A 22642-nucleotide genomic window follows, 5' to 3' on the forward strand; every position below is an offset into this window, starting at 1 on the left:
AACAAGCACTTAGAAGTGGCGATGTTGATGTTATAGTTTCAATGAGCAAGGCAGAGGCAAAAAGCCTGATTAGGACAGTGATGTTGCAGAGATGGCAGGAGCAGTGGAATAGAGATGCTAATGCAGGCATTTATTTCAAGTACAGAGGCAAGTTGGGGAGGCTATTTTTACAAGATTATGGGTGGGACACAGCCAGTTGAATAAGTCCTTAAATGTGATAGGAAATCATCCAACAGGAAAGTGAGTATTGCCAGGAAACCGAGACCTTGGAGCATGTATTACTACAGTGTGGGCAGTATCAGAGAGAAAGAGAGAGGCTGAGATCTAGTATGAGGGAGAAGGAGATACAGGAAATTAGTATAAAGAGTATATTGAGTAGAACGTCATTAGACATAGTCTCAAATATTTTTGTATCTTTCCTACGGCAGGTAGGATTTTGTGGCGCAGTGGTCTAAGGCAGTGCATCTCAGTGCTAGAGGCGTCACTACAGACATCCTGGTTCGAATCCAGGCTGTATCATAACCGGCCGTGGTTGGGAGTCCCATAGGGTGGCGATAAACACCACTGAAGAAGAACCCACACCTGTCAGGTGGATGTATTATCTTGGCAAAGGAGAAATGCTCACTAACAGGGATGTAAATAAATTTGTGCACAACATTTGAGAGAAATAAACTTTTTTGTGTATATGAAACATTTCTGGGATCTTTTATTTCAGCTCATGTAACATGGGACCAACACTTTACATATTAGGCTCCCGAGTGGTGCAGTGATCTAAGAAACTGCATCTCAGTGCAAGAGGCATCATTGCAGTACCTGGTTTGAATCCAGGCTGCATCACATCTGGGCGTGACTGGGAGTCCCATAGGGCGGCGCACAATTGGCCCAGCGTCGTCCGGGTTTGGCGGGGGTAGGCCGTCATTGTAAATAAGAATTTGATCTTAACTGACTTGCCTATTTAAATAAAAAAAGATGCGTTTATATTTTTGTTCAGTATAAGAGTGGATCAGAAGGTAGTCTGTGACTGCAAAAGGTCAGACTGATTGCAAATACATATTTGGCTTCCATTTAAGGGATCCATTTGAAGAAAATTGCCAATCACCCCCATAAACAGCTATCTACTTGATTAGACATCTTCAATATGAGTGAGTCCATTATCCAATTTATCATATTTACAGACTCACATATGGAAAACACTTTTAAAGGGACCAATTATATTCTGATTTAACAGTATCTCCATTTCACATACAGTATGTATGTGCCAATTATGTAAATTATATAAACATGTATATTCAAATAGCCTACACTTTAAAAATATATATATTTTACCCCTCCCAGGGGCTATGGGTTTGATAGATTTGATACATGGTGGTTTCAATGTAACCAAGTAAATTATTTTCCATTACATTCTATTCATTGGAAATATATCTATTTTGTATCCACAAAATGTATCCACAAAATGAAATCTGATATGATCCGTGGACGATGTCTTGACACAAAATGTCAGACACGACGGTGCCGTTTAGCCAATCAAGGTGCATGTTCAGCCTGTGTTTACTGGGCGTTGTCCAATTACAATTGAGTTCCGAGTGGTACTGACAGGCACGAACCTCCGCACTATGGACCAATCACTATTTGGGAGAGGAGGGCATAATTGCTTTTTTTCGTCTCCGATTGGTCCTGTCTGGTGTCAGATTTCTTGTCATTCATGCCAGCTAACTGAGAACAAGCGACGGCCTTCTCTAATCTTTCATTGAAAAAAGGCGAAAGCGAGACGAAAATACCAATAGATTGACACCGGTAAGTAATTACACGCTATAAATATAAGGAATAGCACTAAAATATTGAGCGCAAGCCATGAATAATTCCGTTTTCACCATCGCTGTATGACGGCGCTCGCCTGCTGTCACAAGACAACTGTGAGGAGAGAATGTTGTAAGAATACAGAGGCAGGCCTATCTTCCAGTAAAATACCATATATTATCATCATCTGTAGTCATCTTATTTAACAGGTTCGTGTGCATGCCTACTGATATTACGGCCGCCCACGGCGGAACCTGATAACACAGCCGAATATTTCATGAAATGGTGTCGCCTGTGACCTGTCCTATCCCTTGTCTCCACTTCACAAGTTAACGTTACATGGTCACTCGTCATAGATGTATGTCTATATTGAGTGTACCACAGGTTCTGTGTAACTCAAATTATATTGTATTCCAACTGCATGGATGGTATCGCTAGAATCGTTTTAGAGTCGCTAACTAAATATTTGTTCTTTTTCTGTCTCACCCTCCAGCCAAAATGATCCACAGCCTGTTCCTCGTGAACTCCTCGGGGGACATTTTCCTGGAGAAGCACTGGAAGAGCGTTGTGAGCCGCTCCGTGTGCGACTACTTTTTCGAGGCGCAAGAGCGCGCCAGCGAGCCGGAGAACGTGCCCCCAGTCATCCCGACCCCCCACCACTACCTAATCAGTGTGCTAAGGCACCGCATTTACTTTGTGGCAGTTATCCAAAGCGAGGTGCCGCCGCTCTTTGTCATTGAGTTCTTACACAGGGTGGTTGATACATTCCAGGTTTGGACTTGGTATACTTACTTTTCGTCCATTCACTTTCACATGTACAGGTTGTTAATCACCATGGTGCGTTCTTAAATTCACTCTGGAGTGCCAAGTGCGCTCCATGTGCTCATGGCGTTTGTAAATTCAGAGTTGTCAGATTGTCAGTTCTTAAATTCAGAGCCTTTTTCTCTCTACACTTTTTTTTAAATTTTCACCTAAAATGACATTCCCAAATCTGAATGTAGCTCAGTACCTGAAGCAAGGATATGCATATTCTTGATAACATTTGAAAGGAAACACTTGTGGAAATGTGAAATTAATAGTAGTAGTAGTAGAATATAACACATTAGATCTGGTAAAAGATAATACAAAAAAAAAAAAAATGTTTTCTTTTTATTTATTTTTTGCTCAATCATCTTTGAAATGCAAGAGAAAGTCCATACATTGGGATATAATTCTAGGTGTTAAACTGTAGAACCCAGTTACTACATTTAAATATAAAAATCAATTTTATCAAGCAAAACTGTTTCATTTTATCTCTGGGACCCTCAGGATGACAAATCAGAGCAAGAATGTAAGTACATTATTTAACTTAAGAGGTGAATGTATCAAACCAGTTGTCGTGATAAAAGTGTTTTGTTGTTGTACACTATCCTCAAACAATAGCATTGTATTTATTTTGCTCTAATAGCTACTATAAATTGGATACTGCAGTTAGATTAACAAGAATTTAATCATTCTGCCCATATTAAACATGTCTATGTCCTGGAATTAGCTGTTTACAACGTCATTCTAGTCACATTATCGCAAATTGAGCAACAACTGTCCCGGGTTAGGCACACCGATCCTGTAGAGGTTTTTAACTGACTAAAGTTAGCTAGCTACTTCCAGACATAAATGAGAGAACACCTCACTCTGACCAATTCTCTCACCCGAGCAGAGCTGGTTAAGCTGTTTTCATGTTATCCAGAGCTTTGGTGACTAACTGTGCTGCTGGCAACAATTTAATTGCGCTTTTTGCCGACGTTTACTGACACCGGCCATATATTCAACGGGTGTTGAGCATTCGTAAATGCATCAGTTATTCTGCGCTCTGGCACACTCAAACGAGAGTCCTTTGACATCCGGGTAGATGGCCAGAGGGAATTTACGAATGCACCCTAAGTCTACCTTGCAATGTAATCTATCTGTTTCTGTGAGTTACTGATTGTCTTATTGTTAAGTTACCAAGTGTTACTTTTTAAAATGTTGTAAGTCATTTTGTTAAATCTCTTCTCACTCTCCACTCCCTCAACTGATCCCTGCCTCCCCTGGCCTCTCACTCCTTCCCTCCCTGTTGTCAGGACTACTTTGGGGTGTGCACGGAGGCAGCGATCAAGGACAATGTGGTGGTAGTATATGAGCTACTAGAGGAGATGCTGGACAATGGTTTCCCCCTGGCCACAGAGTCCAATATCCTCAAAGAGCTCATCAAGCCGCCCACCATCCTGCGCACAGTGGTCAACACCATCACAGGTACCTGAAGATGACCAAGTTTGCCTCTGCACAGTTAATTACTATGTCATCACTTTTTCCTGACCATAACAACCTCAACACCCTAGTATTACACAACGCAACTTGACCAGGAAAATCTCGGGCCCCTAGTCATGACATATGTGTTCATCAATAGTTCTATTTATTTACAGATTATTGGCAGTGGGCGTTGGCTATGATTTGTTTTTAAACTTTGCATCTAGACCCATGTCACTACACAACTATCGGAATGTGTACATCCTGTTTGTGTGTCATTATATTTGACTGTTCTGTTGTTTGTAGGCAGTACCAATGTAGGGGAGCAGCTCCCTACTGGCCAGTTGTCTGTGGTGCCATGGCGACGCACTGGAGTGAAGTACACCAACAACGAGGCCTACTTTGATGTAGTGGAGGAGATTGATGCCATAATCGATAAATCAGGTATGGTAGGCATACTGCCCCATCATGCTCTCATGTAAATCTATCCTGACCCATTAAAAATAACAAACACAGAATTTGACTTTCTGATTGAGTTGTTCTCTTTCTCCATCTCTCTCTGTTTCTCTTACACACTGTTAGGATCCACTATCACAGCAGAGATCCAAGGGGTGATTGACGCCTGTGTGAAACTGACAGGCATGCCTGACCTCACTCTCTCATTCATGGTGAGTCCTCTCTTTCTCTGTCTCTCTAGCCCAGGGGTGGGCAATCATTTTGTCTCGAGGGCCACATCGTGATTTCAAAATTCAGTATTTTTGGGGGGGAAATTTGTTTCGTCAAATGCATTACCGGCCAGAAAAATTTGAGTTTTTTATTTTAATTTTTTATTTTACCGTTATTTTACCAGGTAAGTTGACTGAGAACACGTTCTCATTTGCAGCAACGACCTGGGGAATAGTTACAGGGAAGAGGAGGGGGATGAATGAGCCAATTTTAAAAGATAGGTTCATTATAATTTTTGCATGCTTTCTATCTGTACTGAGCAAGAATATAGAAAATGCACCATGTAAAGTGTTGGTCCCATGTTTCATGAGCTGAAATAAAATATCCCAGAAAACTCCATTCGCACAAAAAGCTTATTTCTCAAGTAAAAGGCCACTCTAAAATGTGCAGTTCTGTCACCCAACCCAATGCCACAGATGTCTCAAGTTTTGAGGGAACGTGCAATTGGCATGCTGCCTGCAGGAATGACCACCAGAGCTGTTCCCAGATAATTGAATGGTCATTTCTCTACCATAAGCTGCCTCCAACATAATTTTAGAGAATTTGGCAGTACGTCCAACTGACCTCACCACCGCAGACCACGTGTAACCACGCCAGCCCAGGACCTCCACATTCGGCTTCTTCACCTGCGGGATCGTCTGAGACCAGCCATCCAGACAGCTGATGAAACTGAGGAGTATTTCTGTCCGTAAGATATCCCTTCTTGTGGGGAAAAGCTCATTCTGATTAGCTGGGCCTGGCTCCCAAGTGGGTAGGGCTATGCCCTCCCAGTCCTACCCATGGCAGCGCCCCTGCCCAGTCATGTGAAATCCATAGATGAGGGCCTAATGAATTGATTTCAGTTGACTGATTTCCTTATATGAACTGTAACTCAGTAAAATCGTTGAAATTGTTGCGTTTTTGTTCAGTATAATTTAAGACGTTCAAGAGTTTATTTTTTTACCACAAATAATATTTACATTTGTCTCTACACGCCATAATTTTGTATTTGAGATCAAATGATTTATGAGGCGACAGTACAGAATGTCACCTTTTTTTGTAGGGCTATTTTCATACCTGTTTTACCATTTTAGAAATGAATGCAATTTGTATCTAGTCCCCATTTGAAGATGTCATCAGTATTTGGACAAATTCACTTATTTTTTAGGATGTGTTGTGCCCAATAGAAATGAATGGAAATGATATATTGTCATTTTGTAGTCACTTTTATTGTAAATACGAATAGAATATCTTGGGCCTCCTGAGTGGAGCAGTGGTCTATTGGTGAGGAGTCACTGCAGACCCGGGTTCGATCCCGGGCTATGTCGAGGCCGGCCACAACCAGGAGACCCATGATGGGCCGCACAATTGGCCCAGCATCGGCCGGGTTAGGGGACGATGCTGGGCTGACACATTGGTGCGGCTGGCTTCTGGGTTAAGCGAGCAGTGTTTCAAGAAGCAGTGCGGCTTGGCAGGGTCGGGTTTTGGAGGACGCATGGCTCTCAATCTTCACCTCTCCTTAGTCCGTACGGGAGTTGCAGCGATGGGACAAGACTGTAACTACCAATTTGGATGTCATATAAAACTAAAAAAATACAAATTTGATTAGAATATGCTTCTGGACACTTTACATTATGCTACCATGCTACCATGATTACGGATAATTCTGAATGAATCATGTTTAATGATCAGTGGAAAGTACAGATGCACAAATATACTACATGACAAAATGCTTGCTGAACATCTCATTCTAAAATAATGAACATTAATATGGATTTCCCCCCCCCCCCCTTTTGCTGCTATGGGGAGACCTACTCATTCAAGGGTTTTTCTTTATTTTGACTATTTTCTACATTGTAGAATAATAGTGAAGACATCAAAACTATGAAATAACACATGGAATAATGTAGTAACCAAAAAAGTGTTAAACAAATCAAAATAGATTTGAGATTCCTCTTCTTGGAAGGCTTTCCACTAAATGCGGGGACTTGCTTCCATTCAGCCACAAAAGCATTAGTGAGGTCGGGCACTGATGTTGAGCGCTTAGGCCAGGCTCGCAGTCAGGGTTCTGATTCGTCTGTCAGACTGCCAGATGGTGAAGCGTGATTCATCACTCCAGAGAACACGTTTCCACTGCTTCAGAGTTCAATGGAGGCGAGCTTTACACCCCTCCAGCCGACGCTTGGCATTGCGCATGGTGATCTTCGGCTTGTGTGTGGCTGCTCGGAAATGGAAGCCAATTTCATGAAGCTCCCGACGAACAGTTCTTGTGCTGACGTTGCTTCCAGAGGCAGTTTGGAACCAAGTAGTTAGTGTTGCAACCGAGGACAGACAATTTTTATGAGCTTCAGCACTCTGCGGTCCCTTTCTGTGAGCTCGTGTGGCCTGCCACGTCGCAGTTGAGCCGTTGTTGCTCCTAGACATTCACACTTCACAATAACAGCACACACAGTTGACTGTGGCAGCTCTAACAGGGCAGTAATTTTAAGAACTGACTTGTGGGAAAGGTGACGTCCCATGACGGTGCCACATTGAATGTCATTGAGCTCTCCAGTAAGGAAATTCTACTACCAATGTTTGTCTATGGAGATTGCATGGCTGTGTGCTTGATTTTATACTTTGTATATATAGTGTATCATGCCCTTAACCTCCTACCATTACCAGCCAATAACAGCAGAGGTTAGCATTTTGTTTGGGGGGGCAGGTTATTTATGCCTCTAACTTTCTCACTCGTAGTTATTCAGGATTTGTTCATGAATATCCGTAGTCATGGTAGCATCCATATTAATGTAGAAGTCAAAATAAATACGCAGAGGAGTGTGAATGTATGTACAGTACCAGTCAAAAGTTTGGGGAGACCTACTCATTCAAGGGTTTTTCTTTATTTTGACTATTTTCTACATTGTAGAATAATAGTGAAGACATCAAAACTATGAAATAACACATGGAATAATGTAGTAACCAAAAAAGTGTTAAACAAATCAAAATAGATTTGAGATTCTTCAAAGTCGCCGCCCTTTGCCTTGATGACAGCTTTGCACACTCTTGGCATTCTCTCAACCAGCTTCATGAGAAATGCTTTTCCAACAGTCTTGAAGGAGTTCCCACATATGCTGAGCAATGAGTAGGTGTGTCAACTTTTGACTGGTACTATATATTTATCTGAATTTTTTTATTATACTTTTTTTTTACTCAAACCTCCCGCTGGACAGATTGAATGGGCTGGTGAAACGGATCCGCTCTAGCCAATCGTTTATCTCCAATCCTGTCCCCTGCAAATAGCCGTTCACTCTCTGCCTCTCCGTATGACATACTGAAGTTAACGGTGTCAAAATGGTCCTATCTGTTTCTGTCACTCCCACTCTCTTTCTCTCTGTCTTGATACCCCTGTTTGATCCTGTCACAGAACCCTCGTCTGCTGGATGATGTGAGCTTCCACCCGTGTGTGAGGTTCAAGCGCTGGGAAGCGGAGAGGATCCTCTCCTTCATCCCCCCAGATGGAAACTTCCGGCTTCTCTCCTACCACGTCAGCTCCCAGAAGTCAGTAGCTCTGTTCTCGTCTAGTCTTCTGCTCTGTTTTCTCAGGCTTTACGCTGGCTTTACAGTATTAAACCACATACAGTGCCTTGAAAAAGTATTTGTCCGGTTTCTGATTTTCTCTATTTATGCATATCTTTTTATACTGGATGTTATCAGATCTTCAACCAAAACCTAATATTGGGTAAAGGGAACCTACGTTTACAAATAACAAAACAAAGATACTCATTTAATTAACAAAGTTATGCAAAATCCAATTCCCTTGTGTGAAAAAGTAATTGCGCCTTACACTCAATAACTGGTTGTGCCACCTTTAGCTGCAATGACTGCAACCAAATGCCTCCTGTAGTAGTTGATCAGTCTCACATTGCTGTGGAGGACTTTTGGCCCACTCTTGTCGCTGAGTTAACTTCTTTAACTCATTGACATTTGTGGGTTTTCAAGCATGAACTGCTCGTTTCAAGTCCTGCCACATCATCTCAATTGGATTATGTCTGGACTTTGACTAGGCCATTCCAAAACTTCAAATTTGTTGCTTCTGAACCATTTTCATGTTGACTTGATTGTGTGTCTTGGATCATTGTCTTGCTGCATGACCCAGTTGTTCTTCCACACCGATCTCAACAAACCATTTCTGTATCGACCTCGCTTCCTGCGCTTGGGCAAGTCAAGCTGTTGCAACAAAGCTGGAGACACAATATCGTCTAGAATGTCATTGTATGCAGTGGCGCTAAGATTTCACTTCACTGGAACTAAGGGGCCTAACCCGAACCATGAAAAACGGCCCCAGACCATTATTCTTCCTCCACCAAACTTTTGTTGGCACTATGCATTCGAACAGGTAGCGTTCTCCTGGCATCCACCAAACCCAGATTCGTCCATCGGACTGCCAGATGGTGAAGCGTTTCCACTGCTCCAGAGTCCAATGTCGGTGAGCTTTACACCACTCCAACCAACGCTTGGCTTTGCGCATGGTGATCTTATGCTTATGTGCGGCTGCACGGCCATGGAAACCCATTTCATGAAGCTCCTGATGAACAGTTATTGTGCTGATGTTGCTTCCAGAGGCAATTTGGATCTCGGTAGTGAGTGTTGCAACTGAGGATAGATGACTTTTATGCGTTTCAGTACTCGTGGTCTCATTCTGTGAGCTTGTATGCCCTACCACTTCGCGGCTGAGCCGTTGTTGCTCCTAGACGTTTCCGCTACACAATAACAGCATTTACAGTTGACCAGGGCAGCTCTAGCAGGGCAGAAATTTGTCAAACTGACTTGTTGGAAAGTTGGCATCCTATGATGGTGCCACATTGAAAGTTTCTGAGCTCTTCAGTACGGGCCATTCTACTGCCAATGTTTGTCAATGGAGGTTGCATTGCTGTGTGCTCAATTTTATACACCTGTCAGCATCTGGTGTGGCTGAAATAGCCAAATCCACTAATTTGAAGGGGTGTCCACATACTCTTGGCAATGTCGTGCATGTGCTTAAGGCATAACACACGTCTGCTTGCTTCCCAGTTTCTGAATGTTTACTTTTTCTTGTCATTGTCTTAATTTTTAGTCTCCACCCATTAAGGTCAGCAAGGTATTTCAAAGTAAATTGACATTGTAGTTGGGACTCGACCCAAAACTAGAGTTGTTTTAAAGTGTTAGCTAGATGAAGACCTGTGTTTGGTTGAATGTTTACATTAATTATTAAATGGATGTTTTTATTCTCAAAACATCCATTTGACAAAGCATTAGATTTAAGTAGTATAGTTTTAGGAATGTAGTGCAGTACTGTACGTGTCTTGGTATAGATTGGATCATTATCCCTTCTGGTTTTGCTCGGGAAAACCCAGGCACAATATTTGGCACCAACGCCCGTATGACCCTGACATTTTACATTTGTATTCCCACATTTTTAGTAAGACGTTTCACATTTTTTTTAAAGTTGTAATAACAAACTGACATCCGAGCAGCAAATGATTCACTTGTTTTATTTAGTACTAGTCACTCACACACTTTGTGTTCAGTGTGCTCTGAATGTTTTTGTCTCGGTGTCTGTCCTACCTGTGTCCTTCTGACATTCTGTGTCTGCCCCTCAGTCTGGTGGCCATCCCGGTGTACGTCAAGCACAACATCACGTTCAGGGAGGGTAGTTCTCAGGGCCACTTTGAGCTGACCCTGGGCCCCAAGCAGACCATGGGGAAGGGAGTAGAGGCTGTTCTGGTCAGCAGCCAGCTGCCCCGCGGAGTTCTCAACACCAACCTCAACCCCACCCAGGGGACATACACCTTCGACCCTGTCACTAAGGTAAGGCGGTGGGGAAAGGGAGTGCATGTATGTATGTATGCGTGCGTGTGTGCAGATATGGATTTACCCGACCAGTTGGTGGTGTATGCTGTAAACTTACATAAGGGTATGTAGTCATACATCCCATGGAATGGTTGATTTCTCCCCCCACCCAACTCTGTGTATTCATAATTATACCCTTCTCCCTATGTGTGGTAATAACAGTGTGAGGATACTGTGTTGTCCCTATGCAGCTCCTGTCGTGGGACGTGGGTAAAATCAACCCTCAGAAGCTGCCTAGTCTAAAGGGCTCTATGAGCCTGCAGGCAGGGGCCTCCAAGCCAGACGAGAACCCCACTATCAACATCCAGTTCAAGATCCAACAGTCGGCCCTCTCTGGTAAAACAAACACACACACACACACACAGGTAGCTTCGAGGTTAGTGTTGGGCCAGTAACCGAAAGGTTGCTGGTTCGAATACTGGAGCTGACAAGGTAAAAAATAATTTGCTGTGCCCTTGAGCAAGGCACTTAATCCTAATTGCTCCAGGGGGGCTGTACAATGGTGACCCTGGCTGTGACCCCCGCTCCCCGCAGGTGTCTCAGTGGAAGTTGGTATATGCAACAAAAAAATATACATTACACAATTGTGTTTAACAGACGAATATAAGCACCCCCCCCCCCCCCCCAAATGATTAGTATTATACACACACCTTTATCATAATCGGTTATTACACTCTAGAGTAGAAGTTGCCACTTAGCAGCTGATTTAGTATCAGTTTACTTGACCCATAATCATTTCAGGGAGTAAATAAATATTTAACCCTAGACCAGATCTTATCAATCTACTAACTCCATATTACGAAGCATGCTCAGCAGACAATCACATGACATCCACACAGCTCATTCACAGTGATACCTTTTCCCATTAGATGGAAACAAGATACTCAATCTCTATTTAATCTATCTGATCCTCAGAGAGGTTTGTATCGGTTTCCAAAAGGGGTTTACATGTATCTTATGACCCTTGCAGTGACCAAATCAATGTTTTATGTGACTTTCTGTAGAAATCCATTTTGAATAGCAATGTGACACCTTTTCTCCTTTTTTAATTTCCTTGTTCTTCTCTAGGACTGAAGGTGAATCGGTTGGATATGTACGGGGAGAAGTACAAACCATTCAAAGGCATCAAGTACATGACCAAAGCTGGCAAATTCCAGGTCCGGACATAGAGGCTTGGCTCGCCACTCTCTGGCCTCTGCACCACTACTGTACAACAGATAGGAGGTGGTTTCAGAATGGGGGGGGGGGGGGGTATGATACATTCCCTGTGTAAATGCATTTCAGGATTTGTCCTCACAAACTAGGGGCTCTGCTGTCTAACTGAACTACTACAGAATGTGTGACAGGACACACGAAATCCTGTTTTTAATGGAGTTGTTTGCACAGTCAAATGTGTTAGTTGAGAGGTTACCAGGCTCAACGTAGCTACGGCTTTTGTAGCAGGCCTAAAATGGGTATCTCTGTTGTCATTTCTGGTTCTCTTTACAAGCTCTTTGCTATCCTTTCAGTTCGTCTTGTGAGTGAGAATGGCAGGCAAAACGGTTTATGTGCTTCCCTCAGATGTGTAACTACTGTCTACTGCTAGTACCCCTTTTCTCGTGCTTCAATCCAATCCTTGGCCAGGAAACACTCCTGGTGCTACTTCTATTACATTCCTATGTTATTCCTCTGTCCCCTTGGTATTTTCTACCCTCACTTATTCCAAAACTCCCCGTTTCCTGAATTTTTCTTCTCAGTCCTCCGAACCATATTTATGTATTTGCCTGTCTGTCATCAACACTGAAGTCAACACATTAGAGTTTGAGTATGTGACATGAAATCCCTTCCCCTGAATTATGCACACCCATATTCATTGTTCTATCATCAGTTAATACTGTATGTTTAACTATGTCCTTCCATATCAAATTTAACGGTTGTATTATGCGGGTGATATGTTACTGCTTTTCTCTCCTTTATATCATGTAAGGTGTCATGTTGAGCACTTTGCTGTGGTCTACCTGAAGTTTTGTCCACCTTAATCCCTCTTGATTACCTTTTTTTTAATTCTTATTTATTGACCAATGATTGATCAGGGACTGAATCCTGATCCAAGCACAATCCTATACTGTATAGCCCTATTATATAATACAGCACAGATTTATCTTTATTACTCTATAGTGAATTCTCTTTGTAGGTATGTTCTCTATACTGACTGACATACTACAGTTTGATGATAACGATGGGATTCCCTATCAAGAATGTTAAAGGTTTGTGTTTACAGCTTTTGTTTGTGTCTGTCAAATTAATTCAAGTTGAGTTTTACAATGGTATGATATTAAAGATTTAGGAATTGATATGATATACCCTGAATTATCGGGTTAATTTTGGTCCTCTCAGTTAGTGGATACTTTGAAACTACTACAATGTAGTCGGTGTAGATCTGGCTGTTACCAACTTAAAGAGCCACATGTTTCTACATGTCTGACTTCAAACACATTTCTGTCATGATATCTTGAGTATTATGAGAGGCCATTAATGAAGATGTATGGGAGGTTTTAATGTTTTTGGTTTGATGAACTAAAAAGTAAACAAATGTTGTTGATTGTGATTCTTTTCTACCCCACATCATGGGTAGGCTACAATGAACATTCCTCTCAAATGATTTGATCTTTGAATTCCACAGATATTCCAAACTTAAGATTGACAAATAGCCCACACCAGTTACTATTATGTGGAAAATGACATCAATGCAAATACCAATTTTCATAATTTTGATTAGGACATAGCCCATCTCGTATTTGTTTTCTTACCGTCTAAAAAATAATCCCATGATTTGACTAATGTCATTTCATGTTTTAATTTTATTGAGGGTTTGTGTGTAAAACGTAAAAACGTGTATTGTCTGAGATGAGAATGACGTCATGGGGAGAAGCGTTAACTCTGTTGTTCCACTGTGTGTATCGAACTCCACTCCGTAATTTGCTGATCACTTTAACCGCTCCACAACGTTTTCTGCTATTATTTTCTTCGTCTTTTAACTCTAACCAGACCTCGGACCTTCAACGAGTCACTAAGTGAAAAACTGTGTAAAAGAATCGCGCATTTTCTCAAAGTTTATTGGCTACGTTTTGATTTTATTCTGGGAGTTGAGTTGCTTTTTATGTTACTGTTCCACTGCAATTTCTTGCATTATTTTTCTCATTATTGTAATTCACATTCGAACAACTTTTCAATAATAATATCTAGACTTTTGCTTTGCCTTTGAAAGGGGAGTTTATGCTGTTTTATTTTTTATAAACTTTATCTAAGGTATAAAAAAAATCGAGGGATATTTAAAGACCCACCCGTCAAACCTGGTATGTATCCTATCTCTTGAGATATTTCTCTATTTCCTTTCTACGGCCATCAGCCTTTCCAAATAGCCTAACAGCTTGTTGTCGAAATAAATCTGGATGTGTATTCCACCAAATGAAAGTGAGTAGTATCTCATCAGTAAAGCAATTAGTCAAATACACATTGGGCCCACTGATAAATGTAGGAGTAAGTGACATATGTAGGTAGATATCACACTATTAAACAATAGATAGGTAAATAGTATAAGAAGGTAGATGTGAGTGTGTTTGCCATTCTGGTAAATACAGGAAACCAAAGATTAGCAGATGATGTAGTAGTAACATAAAATACATGGATAACATATAAATATTAAAGATAGCTGAACATTAAAGTAACAAACCACATGGTAACATAGATCATGAGACCGTGGTAATGGAAATCTACTAAGGGACGTTCTGACCCTCTGACCCTTGTAGATTCTCCATTATGCTGTCAGACAGATAGGCGCTTAAAGAAATTGGACACTAGACACACAGTCTGCTGATTCTTTAAAGAGATACACATGTCAGAGAAATATGTGTTTAGGGCACTTAGACCCACTAGAAATATAGTCTACTCATTCCACTAGAAAAGCATACATACCAGAGAAATATGCCTGAGATGGCTGGACACTAATGAACAAGAAACACATAGTCTGCTGATTCCATTTGAGTGAAACTGACCAGACACATAGACGCCTATAAGCAATTGGATGCCCTAGAGAGGGGGGGGGGGCACAAAGAGTGCATTGATTTAGTGGTAAAGGGAGGGTCCGGCCACCATTATAAACTGATTGAAGGCAGATGGTGGGGAATGACGTCATAGGGGACGGACAATACTATGTGGGTATAAATATAAAGGACTGGACTTCTGAGGGGGGGGTTCCGCGGTGGGGGTTCCGCGGACATTCCAGATGGCTGTACAATTGTAATAAAGAGCATGATTGAATTTACAAGTTCTGATAAAGCGTTATATTTCTGAGATGATTTTCCACGACATATTTTGGCGAGCTTGCCAGGAGCTGATAGGGACTGGGACGTTCTTGGCTGATGATGGGTTCTTTGGACAATCTAACAAACAAGGGTGGCCGCCCAACTAGACGGTAAGCAAGTTCTTACAATGGTTGAAATGTTTGTGTAAGATTGCTTCAGAGATACTGTCTCAGCGAGAGGAGCGCCACGTAAGTCTCTCTTTCAAATTTCCTAAAATGAAACCAGTAAATACAAAAGAACTTTTAAATTCAATGAATTTGCATGTATGTGTAATTTGGGGAATTGTATTAAATATAAATGCATGTGCATGTATAGAGAATGAGTGAATAGGCGATGTGAACTTTGCTTGTGTTGGGTGTTTAGTGGAGCATGCGCTCGTTCTGATTAGACCGTTCGAATGTGTAGCTTAAATGATGTGCTTGTTTGTGCCATCTGGCTGAGATGGCTGGCTATAATGTGGGACAGCCCATACGGTAAAAACAGATAATGTAGGTAGAAAATCCTGTGATACTTCTTCAATAAAATTAGTAGAAGGAATGCTTGGACAGGTTACTTATGAATAACGGCTCTAAAGATAACAGAGAACTGCATGAATAAGTAGTTAGAAAGCCACGATACCGCTCGTTAAAAAAGGAACATTTTTAAAGAGGTCTGATTGGGTGGATATTTAGTAAATAAATACTTCATGGATACCGCCTCAGAACGGGGGACTGTACGGATGAATATTTAGAAGGCAGGAAAAACGTTAGCCCGATTGTGCGGCGTTCAACTGCAAAAGTAGCTTATAAATATTAGGTTGTAGGAAAACGTTAGCCCGATTGTGCGGCGTTCAACTGCAAAAGTAGCTTATAAATATTAGGTTGTAGGAAAACGTTAGCCCGATTGTGCGGCGTTCAACTGCAAAAGTAGCTTATAAATATTAGGTTGTAGAAAAAACGTTTGCCCGATTGTGCGGCGTTCAACTGCAAAAGTAGTTTATACGGTCGAAACATAAATCAGTAGTTAAATAAATATTTCATGGTTAACGCTCTGAAAGGAGGACTGTACGGATGAATATTTAGGACGTTTGCCCGATTGTGCGGCGTTCAAATGCAAAAGAAATCCTGCGAATAAAAAACCGCTCTGTCTAGCTAACAGGGTTTTGTAATTCAGTAGGTCACGCCATAATACTACTCTAATAAAAGAAGAAAAGATCAGTATTGGGGGTTGGGTAGGATATGAAGACAAGCTGATCCGATTAGACAGTAGTCTCTCGTCATATCGTAGAAATCCTATTAGCCTAGGCTTATGTTGAACAAAGGGATTAAGTCAATAAAGAAAGAACTGAGTTGTTTTGAGGTAAAAACAAAAGGATGAATGATAATGTTGTAAGAAATGAGTAGATCTGTGTAGAGATAGAACATTAGGAAGAAAGAAAGGACAGGTTGGGTTGTGTGTGTGTGTCTGTGGTAGGAAGAGGCATGCGCAAGCCTCTCTGATAGTTAACTGAGTGTAATTTGAGAAGGAGAGTGCAGTTAACTGCTATTAGGCAGATGGAATGAAATTAAGGAACATCGAAGTAAAATAAGTTATAATCAAGGATAAAAACACTGATGTGATAAAGTAATAAGCGACCATAGTAGAATACTAAAAAAGGTGTTAAAATAAATAACCATAAAGATAATAAAAGAGGATTAAACCAAATAGTGTGTAACAAGACAGAAAGTAGAATCGTCGATAAATTGAAATTGTACTATAAAGTTAAAAACGAATCTAGGTTAGTTAAGATAAATAGTGATAAATAGTGAAATTCAGGACAGATTAAGGATTCACGAACGGTGTAACAAAGGAAGAGGAAAAAACAGGCCGTCGATCACTCTGTACCCACAGAGACTGCGGTCTAAAAATAGCCTGAAGGACAGAGACCAAAATATGAGAGGTTTGTTTCACTAAAACCGTGAATCGGGAATTAAACAGTAAAATGGGATAAAAGACAATGAAATAATAAGAATATAGATAAGAGGTAAGAAAGTATAGACAAAATAAATTAATAAAGGTAAACGTAAGACGTTAGATAGAGATCGTAAAGGAGCGGGCAGTGGACTGGTGTGACTCAGTTGGTAGAGCATGGTGCTTGCAACACCAGGGTTGAGGGTTAAATTCCCATGGGGGACCAGGATGAATATGTATGAACTTTCCAATTTGTAAGTCGCTCTGGATAAGAGCATTTGCTAAATGACTTAAATGTAATGTAAATGTAATCATAAAATTGATTAGAATTATAAAATGAATAAATAATAATATCTGTAATGGGAAAAACACAGTGATATTTGAAGTATTGTATTAGAATAAGACATTAAGTCATCTGTAGTATTCAGAAATAATGTCTGTACTATATAGAGCTTGGTTTGAGAAGAGAAATTAAGTGATGGGACAAATGCATTTTTAATTGGAAAGGGGATTCGCTCTACCTTGGAAAAATAGTAAATAAAAGGTGTATAATACATGGGAGTATTTAGAAAAAATAAATAAATAATTAGTGGCATGACAACAAAATGACTGTTTCCATAGAATAGGGAGAGAAGGACACTATTACCTGATGAACAGGATAAATAGGACAAGGGAATTAAACAGTCACATGGGACCAAAATGTGAAGCTCGATTTGCAGGCGTTCTGATGTCAACATTCTATCATCAGAAAATACATTGCGATGGGGGTGTGTGTGTGGTTCCTCTAATCCTCACAGACGTGCGGGTGATTGGCAGAACTATTGACAAGATCTAAGAACCAATAAGAAAATAGCTCTCTGTTCTGGATATAGGTATATCGGGTATGAGAAAAATTAGTGTAATGTGACATTAGAACTTAGTGCGGTAGAAGGAAATGTCGCTATACAAGAGTATATATCCTTGTCAAAATAACAAACAACTAATCGGTTTGAGGTTAGTGAGAATGGAATTTTTACTTGGCGGTGTGTAGTCTCTGAGGGAACAATGAGTGTTTCATAGAGATTGCAGTTTATATGTGGTCAAGAAGAAGTATTAGATCACGTTTGACTTGACATCTAGTAAAGTAACGATGGAATATTAATTGTTAGACATTATATACCACAATTCTCTGGAACTGTTAAAGACGCTTTAGAATAAAATCTATGGATAAGTAAAATTATTGGTTTGCTGACTAAAAGGTAACATTGTGAATATTAACGATATGTACACTTTCTTTTCCAGAAAGAATAAGGGAAAAAAAGGGTTTTCAATCTTCTCTGGTCAACAATGTCATTGGAGACTAATTAACTGCTTTCCACAGTAATTAAAGTCAGCCGCTTTAAAAATAAAAATATCTGGATAAGGCTAAAACATGGAGTTCTGGATGAGTGAGTCCAGTTCGTTTGCTATTATTAGCTTATGGTTCACTAGTGAGTACACCATGTACTGGGAATGAATATGCATTAGTAGATATATTGGAAGGGTTTTTTCCAATTCAGTTTCAAATTGGGTATGCAAAAGGATGAACATGTTTTTGAAAAATGTATTTAAGTTGCTCCTAAAGAAAGGGGGAGTGGAAACATATTAATGGTGTCAAAATGCCCTGAATCCTAGGAATTTCCTGTGAAAGACTGATCACCTTTTACTAGAAATTGTTGGAACAGGTGGGATTTACTTATAAAATGTTTAAGACACCAGACTCTATTCAAACTGTATAATTACTTTGAAAATCTATTATGTCTCTGGGAAAATTATGAAGAGTTGTACCCTTAAATTGAATAAGTTATTCGAATAGGTTTATTTTAATTTTTATTTTTGATATAACATGGGTTCATGGGTAAAACTATCAGTTCCTTGGGGTTATGGTCTTTGGGGAAATACACAAATGTGTTTTGTTCATTATGCATATAAAAAGTGTTGAAAGTTATTCCAACGGGTTTATTGGAGTGTGGGTTTGTGAGGGTTTTTGTTGATAAATACATCATCTGTAATTCATCTGAGAGAACACTGGTGGAATAAGGGAGTTATCATAAGAAGGTGACGTCAGAATGCTTTAAGGCATGGGAGAGAATATTACCACAAGTGGGTGTGGAGATCAAACCCACCCTAACCGACTGAACAGTGAGGGACAACTGTGTCTGATGACCTGTGAACTGTATCTAAAAAAGACATGCTGAAATGACATTATATTTGTTGGGAGAATAATGACTTAAAGTTATTGGGGTACTGATTTTTTATTATCAGGCCATTCATGAGAGAAACTGAGACAAAAGGGCTATTGGAAAATAGATAATACTGGTATTTAAAGTGTTTAGTATAAATGTTCATTATTAAAGGGATGTTGTGTATTGAATAGATAAGGTCAAATTTGAGTTAAAGTAAACACTAAGGACTGTTATCCTGAATATTGGGTTGGAAAATGTATTTAAGAAATAACTGTTTAGTTATTTAGATATAGAACTGTTTAAATTTAATAGGCCTAGGGAAGCTCTGGAAACTAATCCTGAGACAAGGTGGTTGACAAAACTTACAGAATATTAGATTAAAGGTTTTTTATTTTTTGTTTTATAATGTCATTGGAATTGGAATGATAAAATCTAATGTTTAATTGAATAAAAATATAGTATGTTGTGCGATGATACCCAAGAATGAAGAAGAAAGAGACCAATAATAACAGGGGCATAGAATGAAACAGATGGACGTTTTTCTCCAGGTTTAATTACATTACGAATAGTGGAAATTTATTGCAAATGTGTAATTATTATAAAAAAAATATTATTATTATATTTTTTTTTTTCTCTTTTTCTCGTTTGGTCAATTTATTTTTGTTTTGAGGAACATAAGGTTGTGTATATGTTCCTGAGGAGGGACTGATTGATATAAATGATATATAAATTGACTTAAGGATGTATTAAACAATGGCTGCTATGGGTTAGGGGACTCATAAATGAAGGTAATGGTAGTGAAGGGGTGTTATTTGTAGAAACTATGTATAATAATAGAGATAATTCACAGAAAAGGAAAGACAGCTGACTGTGTAAAATATAGGGAAAATTCTAAAGTAAATAGAACAATTCACATATCTAAAGATATGGTAAAAAGAATAAGTGGTGGCATTTTGAACACTAGAGCAAAAGTTTAAGAAACTTATGACTTAGTTTTGTGAGGATTGGATATTCTTCCAACTGGAAGACACTTGACTGAGTACATGTTATTTTACAGCAGTTGCCGTAGGGACCATCATTTAACTATCATTATGAATATTTCTGTGGCAGGAGGCCAGGTATTTGAGGCAGAATGGTTACATAGGGCTGTTATTAAAAATTAAGATTTAGTGATCTTGCTAATGTTGTCAGGAAATAACCCATGTGTAAGTGTGTATGTCCTCAGGAAAAAACAGCCAGAAATGGAAGGGCTTGGGCTGCATTCTGGAGACTGAGTGTACATCAAGATACACCAGGCTGGTGGTATACTTCTTACAACACTGCAGTGGTAAAGTTCTTCTTGTCTCTCTTTGGTGGGTGCATAAGTTTCACGAGAAATAAGGTCCAGCTGAATAATGGGTGAGCTTGAAAACACCATGACAGAGGATGTGGAATCAGAGAGAGAAAGAGAGAGAGATTAGATTCCACTATAGACATACTGGGTTGAGTTTGGAGGCTACTTGTTTTATTTTTAATACATCATGTGAAAGAGAATGGATGATAGGATATTATACTCTAAACAAACATGTTAAAGGGATTGATATGAAAGCATATACAGTGTTGAATTAATTCAAGAAGAGAGAATGTTAATTGTAGGTTATGCACATGATTATCAGTTGAAATGGAGTAGATGGGAAACTAAGTAAAAATGACATGATTTGGGAACACCTCTCAGAACCTGGGGCCGAAAGGGGAAGACTGGGTGGAAGCATGAGGAAGCTTTTTAGGGCTTTTATTTTTGTGGAGTCCAGCAGAAAAGTATCCTGGAGGCATAGAGTCAGGTAAAGAGAGAGTGGGAATTGTCATGGTCTCAGATTTCAGTTTGCATGAATATATTTATGCATAACACATAACATTGTCAATGCTGTTATGTTTTGTCTGTTGTTTTCCAAGTCTTATGTTTAGGAAACCAGAAGGAGAGGGGTTCGCCAGCTTCAGCTGGAATGTCTGTTTGTTGTGTGATGAGTGATGGAAGTAAGAGGATGTATGGTGCAATCATAGAACAGAGGCCATAAGTCTCTAAGTATGAATGCTTCACAGAAAGTAGGCAGAAACCTGAACCAGGATGAGAGATTCTGCGTCTGATGATCCAAGGGGACCAGAAGGACCTCTCCCAGTGATACCAGGAGATCTAGTCCACGTTGGAGGGATCCGGAGGAAGTGGGATCAACCGAGGAGAGATGGACCCTATGAGGTGGCCAAAGCAACAAGAACGGCCGTCCAAGTGAAAAGAAGCCAGACGTGGTACCATCTGAACCACTGCACATGAGTCCCAACAGAGAGAAGGATACAACCACATAGAGATGAGGACACAGAGGATGCTGATTCACCAGGAGGGAGCCTGGAGGGAGCAGGAGCAGCGGAAACGATTGAGACGCCAGGGAGGAGCCAAGAAAACAGCAAATCAAGTGAAAGCCAAAATATGACACGTGCACCGACTAATGCACCCAGAAGAGGAGGAGAGGCCTCACAAGGAACAGAATAAGAACGTTTCTTCCCTAAAATTGAAACTCTTCCAGATGGAAGTTAAGTCCGGCCTGAGGAGGGAGCCTCAGGTGAAGAAAGAGGAGGAAAAGTCCCGCAAGCTGAAGAAAATGGGGATTACCCTACAATTGACTTTTAAACTGTTGAATGGCCTCCTTTACAGACAATTGATGTTAGAACAACAAAAGAATAATGACATTGACATAACAGAAGTAACAGTGAATGCTAGAATAGAAACAACAGACTAATGCACAATCAAGATGTATGGTGGGAGCAGGAAGAGAAGAATGGAATCAGCCAAACAATCCAAAAAGACTGACAAGGTTAGAATCTATGTTCCACCTCAATTTATAACAGAAGTAGGAGAACTGAAGTTTCTCAATCATAAGGATCAAACCCTTATCGGAGATTGCACTCTGTGGATGGACATATCACCAAACAAAGGGACAAGTCATTTGGGATCCGAAAGGATGTGACCTGACATTAATCAAAGAAAAAGACGAGAGGGTGCTCATCATGAATCAGATTGAACCAGTTGAAGGTGAAGAATTAATAGTTGAAATAACAAGAACAACAGTGACCGAAGGGAGTAGCACCACTGTCATTAAGGTTGATTCTACCCCTGCACATGAACAGGAAGAACCTGTGACAACAACAAGGGTGGCGGCTGCTGTGACGACCACAGTAGCTATCACTAGATGACATCGACTGCCCTTACCAAGCAGACCACCGTGCCACAAAGCAACCTGAGACATCTGAGTCAGGAGAGTTTTTTACTGACAATTGGAACTTTCTGATAAACTCTAATGATCTACTTCAAGATAAGAACATTGAAAAAGCAACAGAATTAGATATATCAGAATCAGAACCACTCAAGGACACCACATGAGAAGAAGTAGTGAAGAAGGAGTGATACGAATGGGCTAAGTATATGGCAAACAGACACAGAATGGATAATTGTATTTTGTGAAGAAAATCACCTTTGTCTGATCTTTTAATAGT

At 40.2% G+C, this 22642-nt stretch overlaps 1 protein-coding gene across 1 annotated transcript; it reads left to right on the forward strand.

Annotated features, from left to right (window-relative positions):
* The first annotated feature begins 1680 nt into the window (after positions 1–1680).
* On the forward strand, positions 1681–13214 carry LOC129853476 (AP-3 complex subunit mu-2). The gene is made up of 9 exons (XM_055919569.1): positions 1681–1797; positions 2294–2571; positions 3900–4071; positions 4372–4509; positions 4648–4733; positions 8177–8310; positions 10392–10599; positions 10833–10977; positions 11710–13214. Exons 2-9 carry the CDS (start codon positions 2299–2301, stop codon positions 11808–11810), a joined length of 1257 nt encoding a protein of 418 aa, XP_055775544.1. The 5' UTR covers positions 1681–1797; positions 2294–2298; the 3' UTR covers positions 11811–13214.
* Positions 13215–22642: the final 9428 nt, after the last annotated feature.

Source organism: Salvelinus fontinalis, chromosome 4 (genome assembly GCF_029448725.1).
Source record: "Salvelinus fontinalis isolate EN_2023a chromosome 4, ASM2944872v1, whole genome shotgun sequence".
Taxonomy (NCBI): Eukaryota; Metazoa; Chordata; class Actinopteri; order Salmoniformes; family Salmonidae; genus Salvelinus; species Salvelinus fontinalis.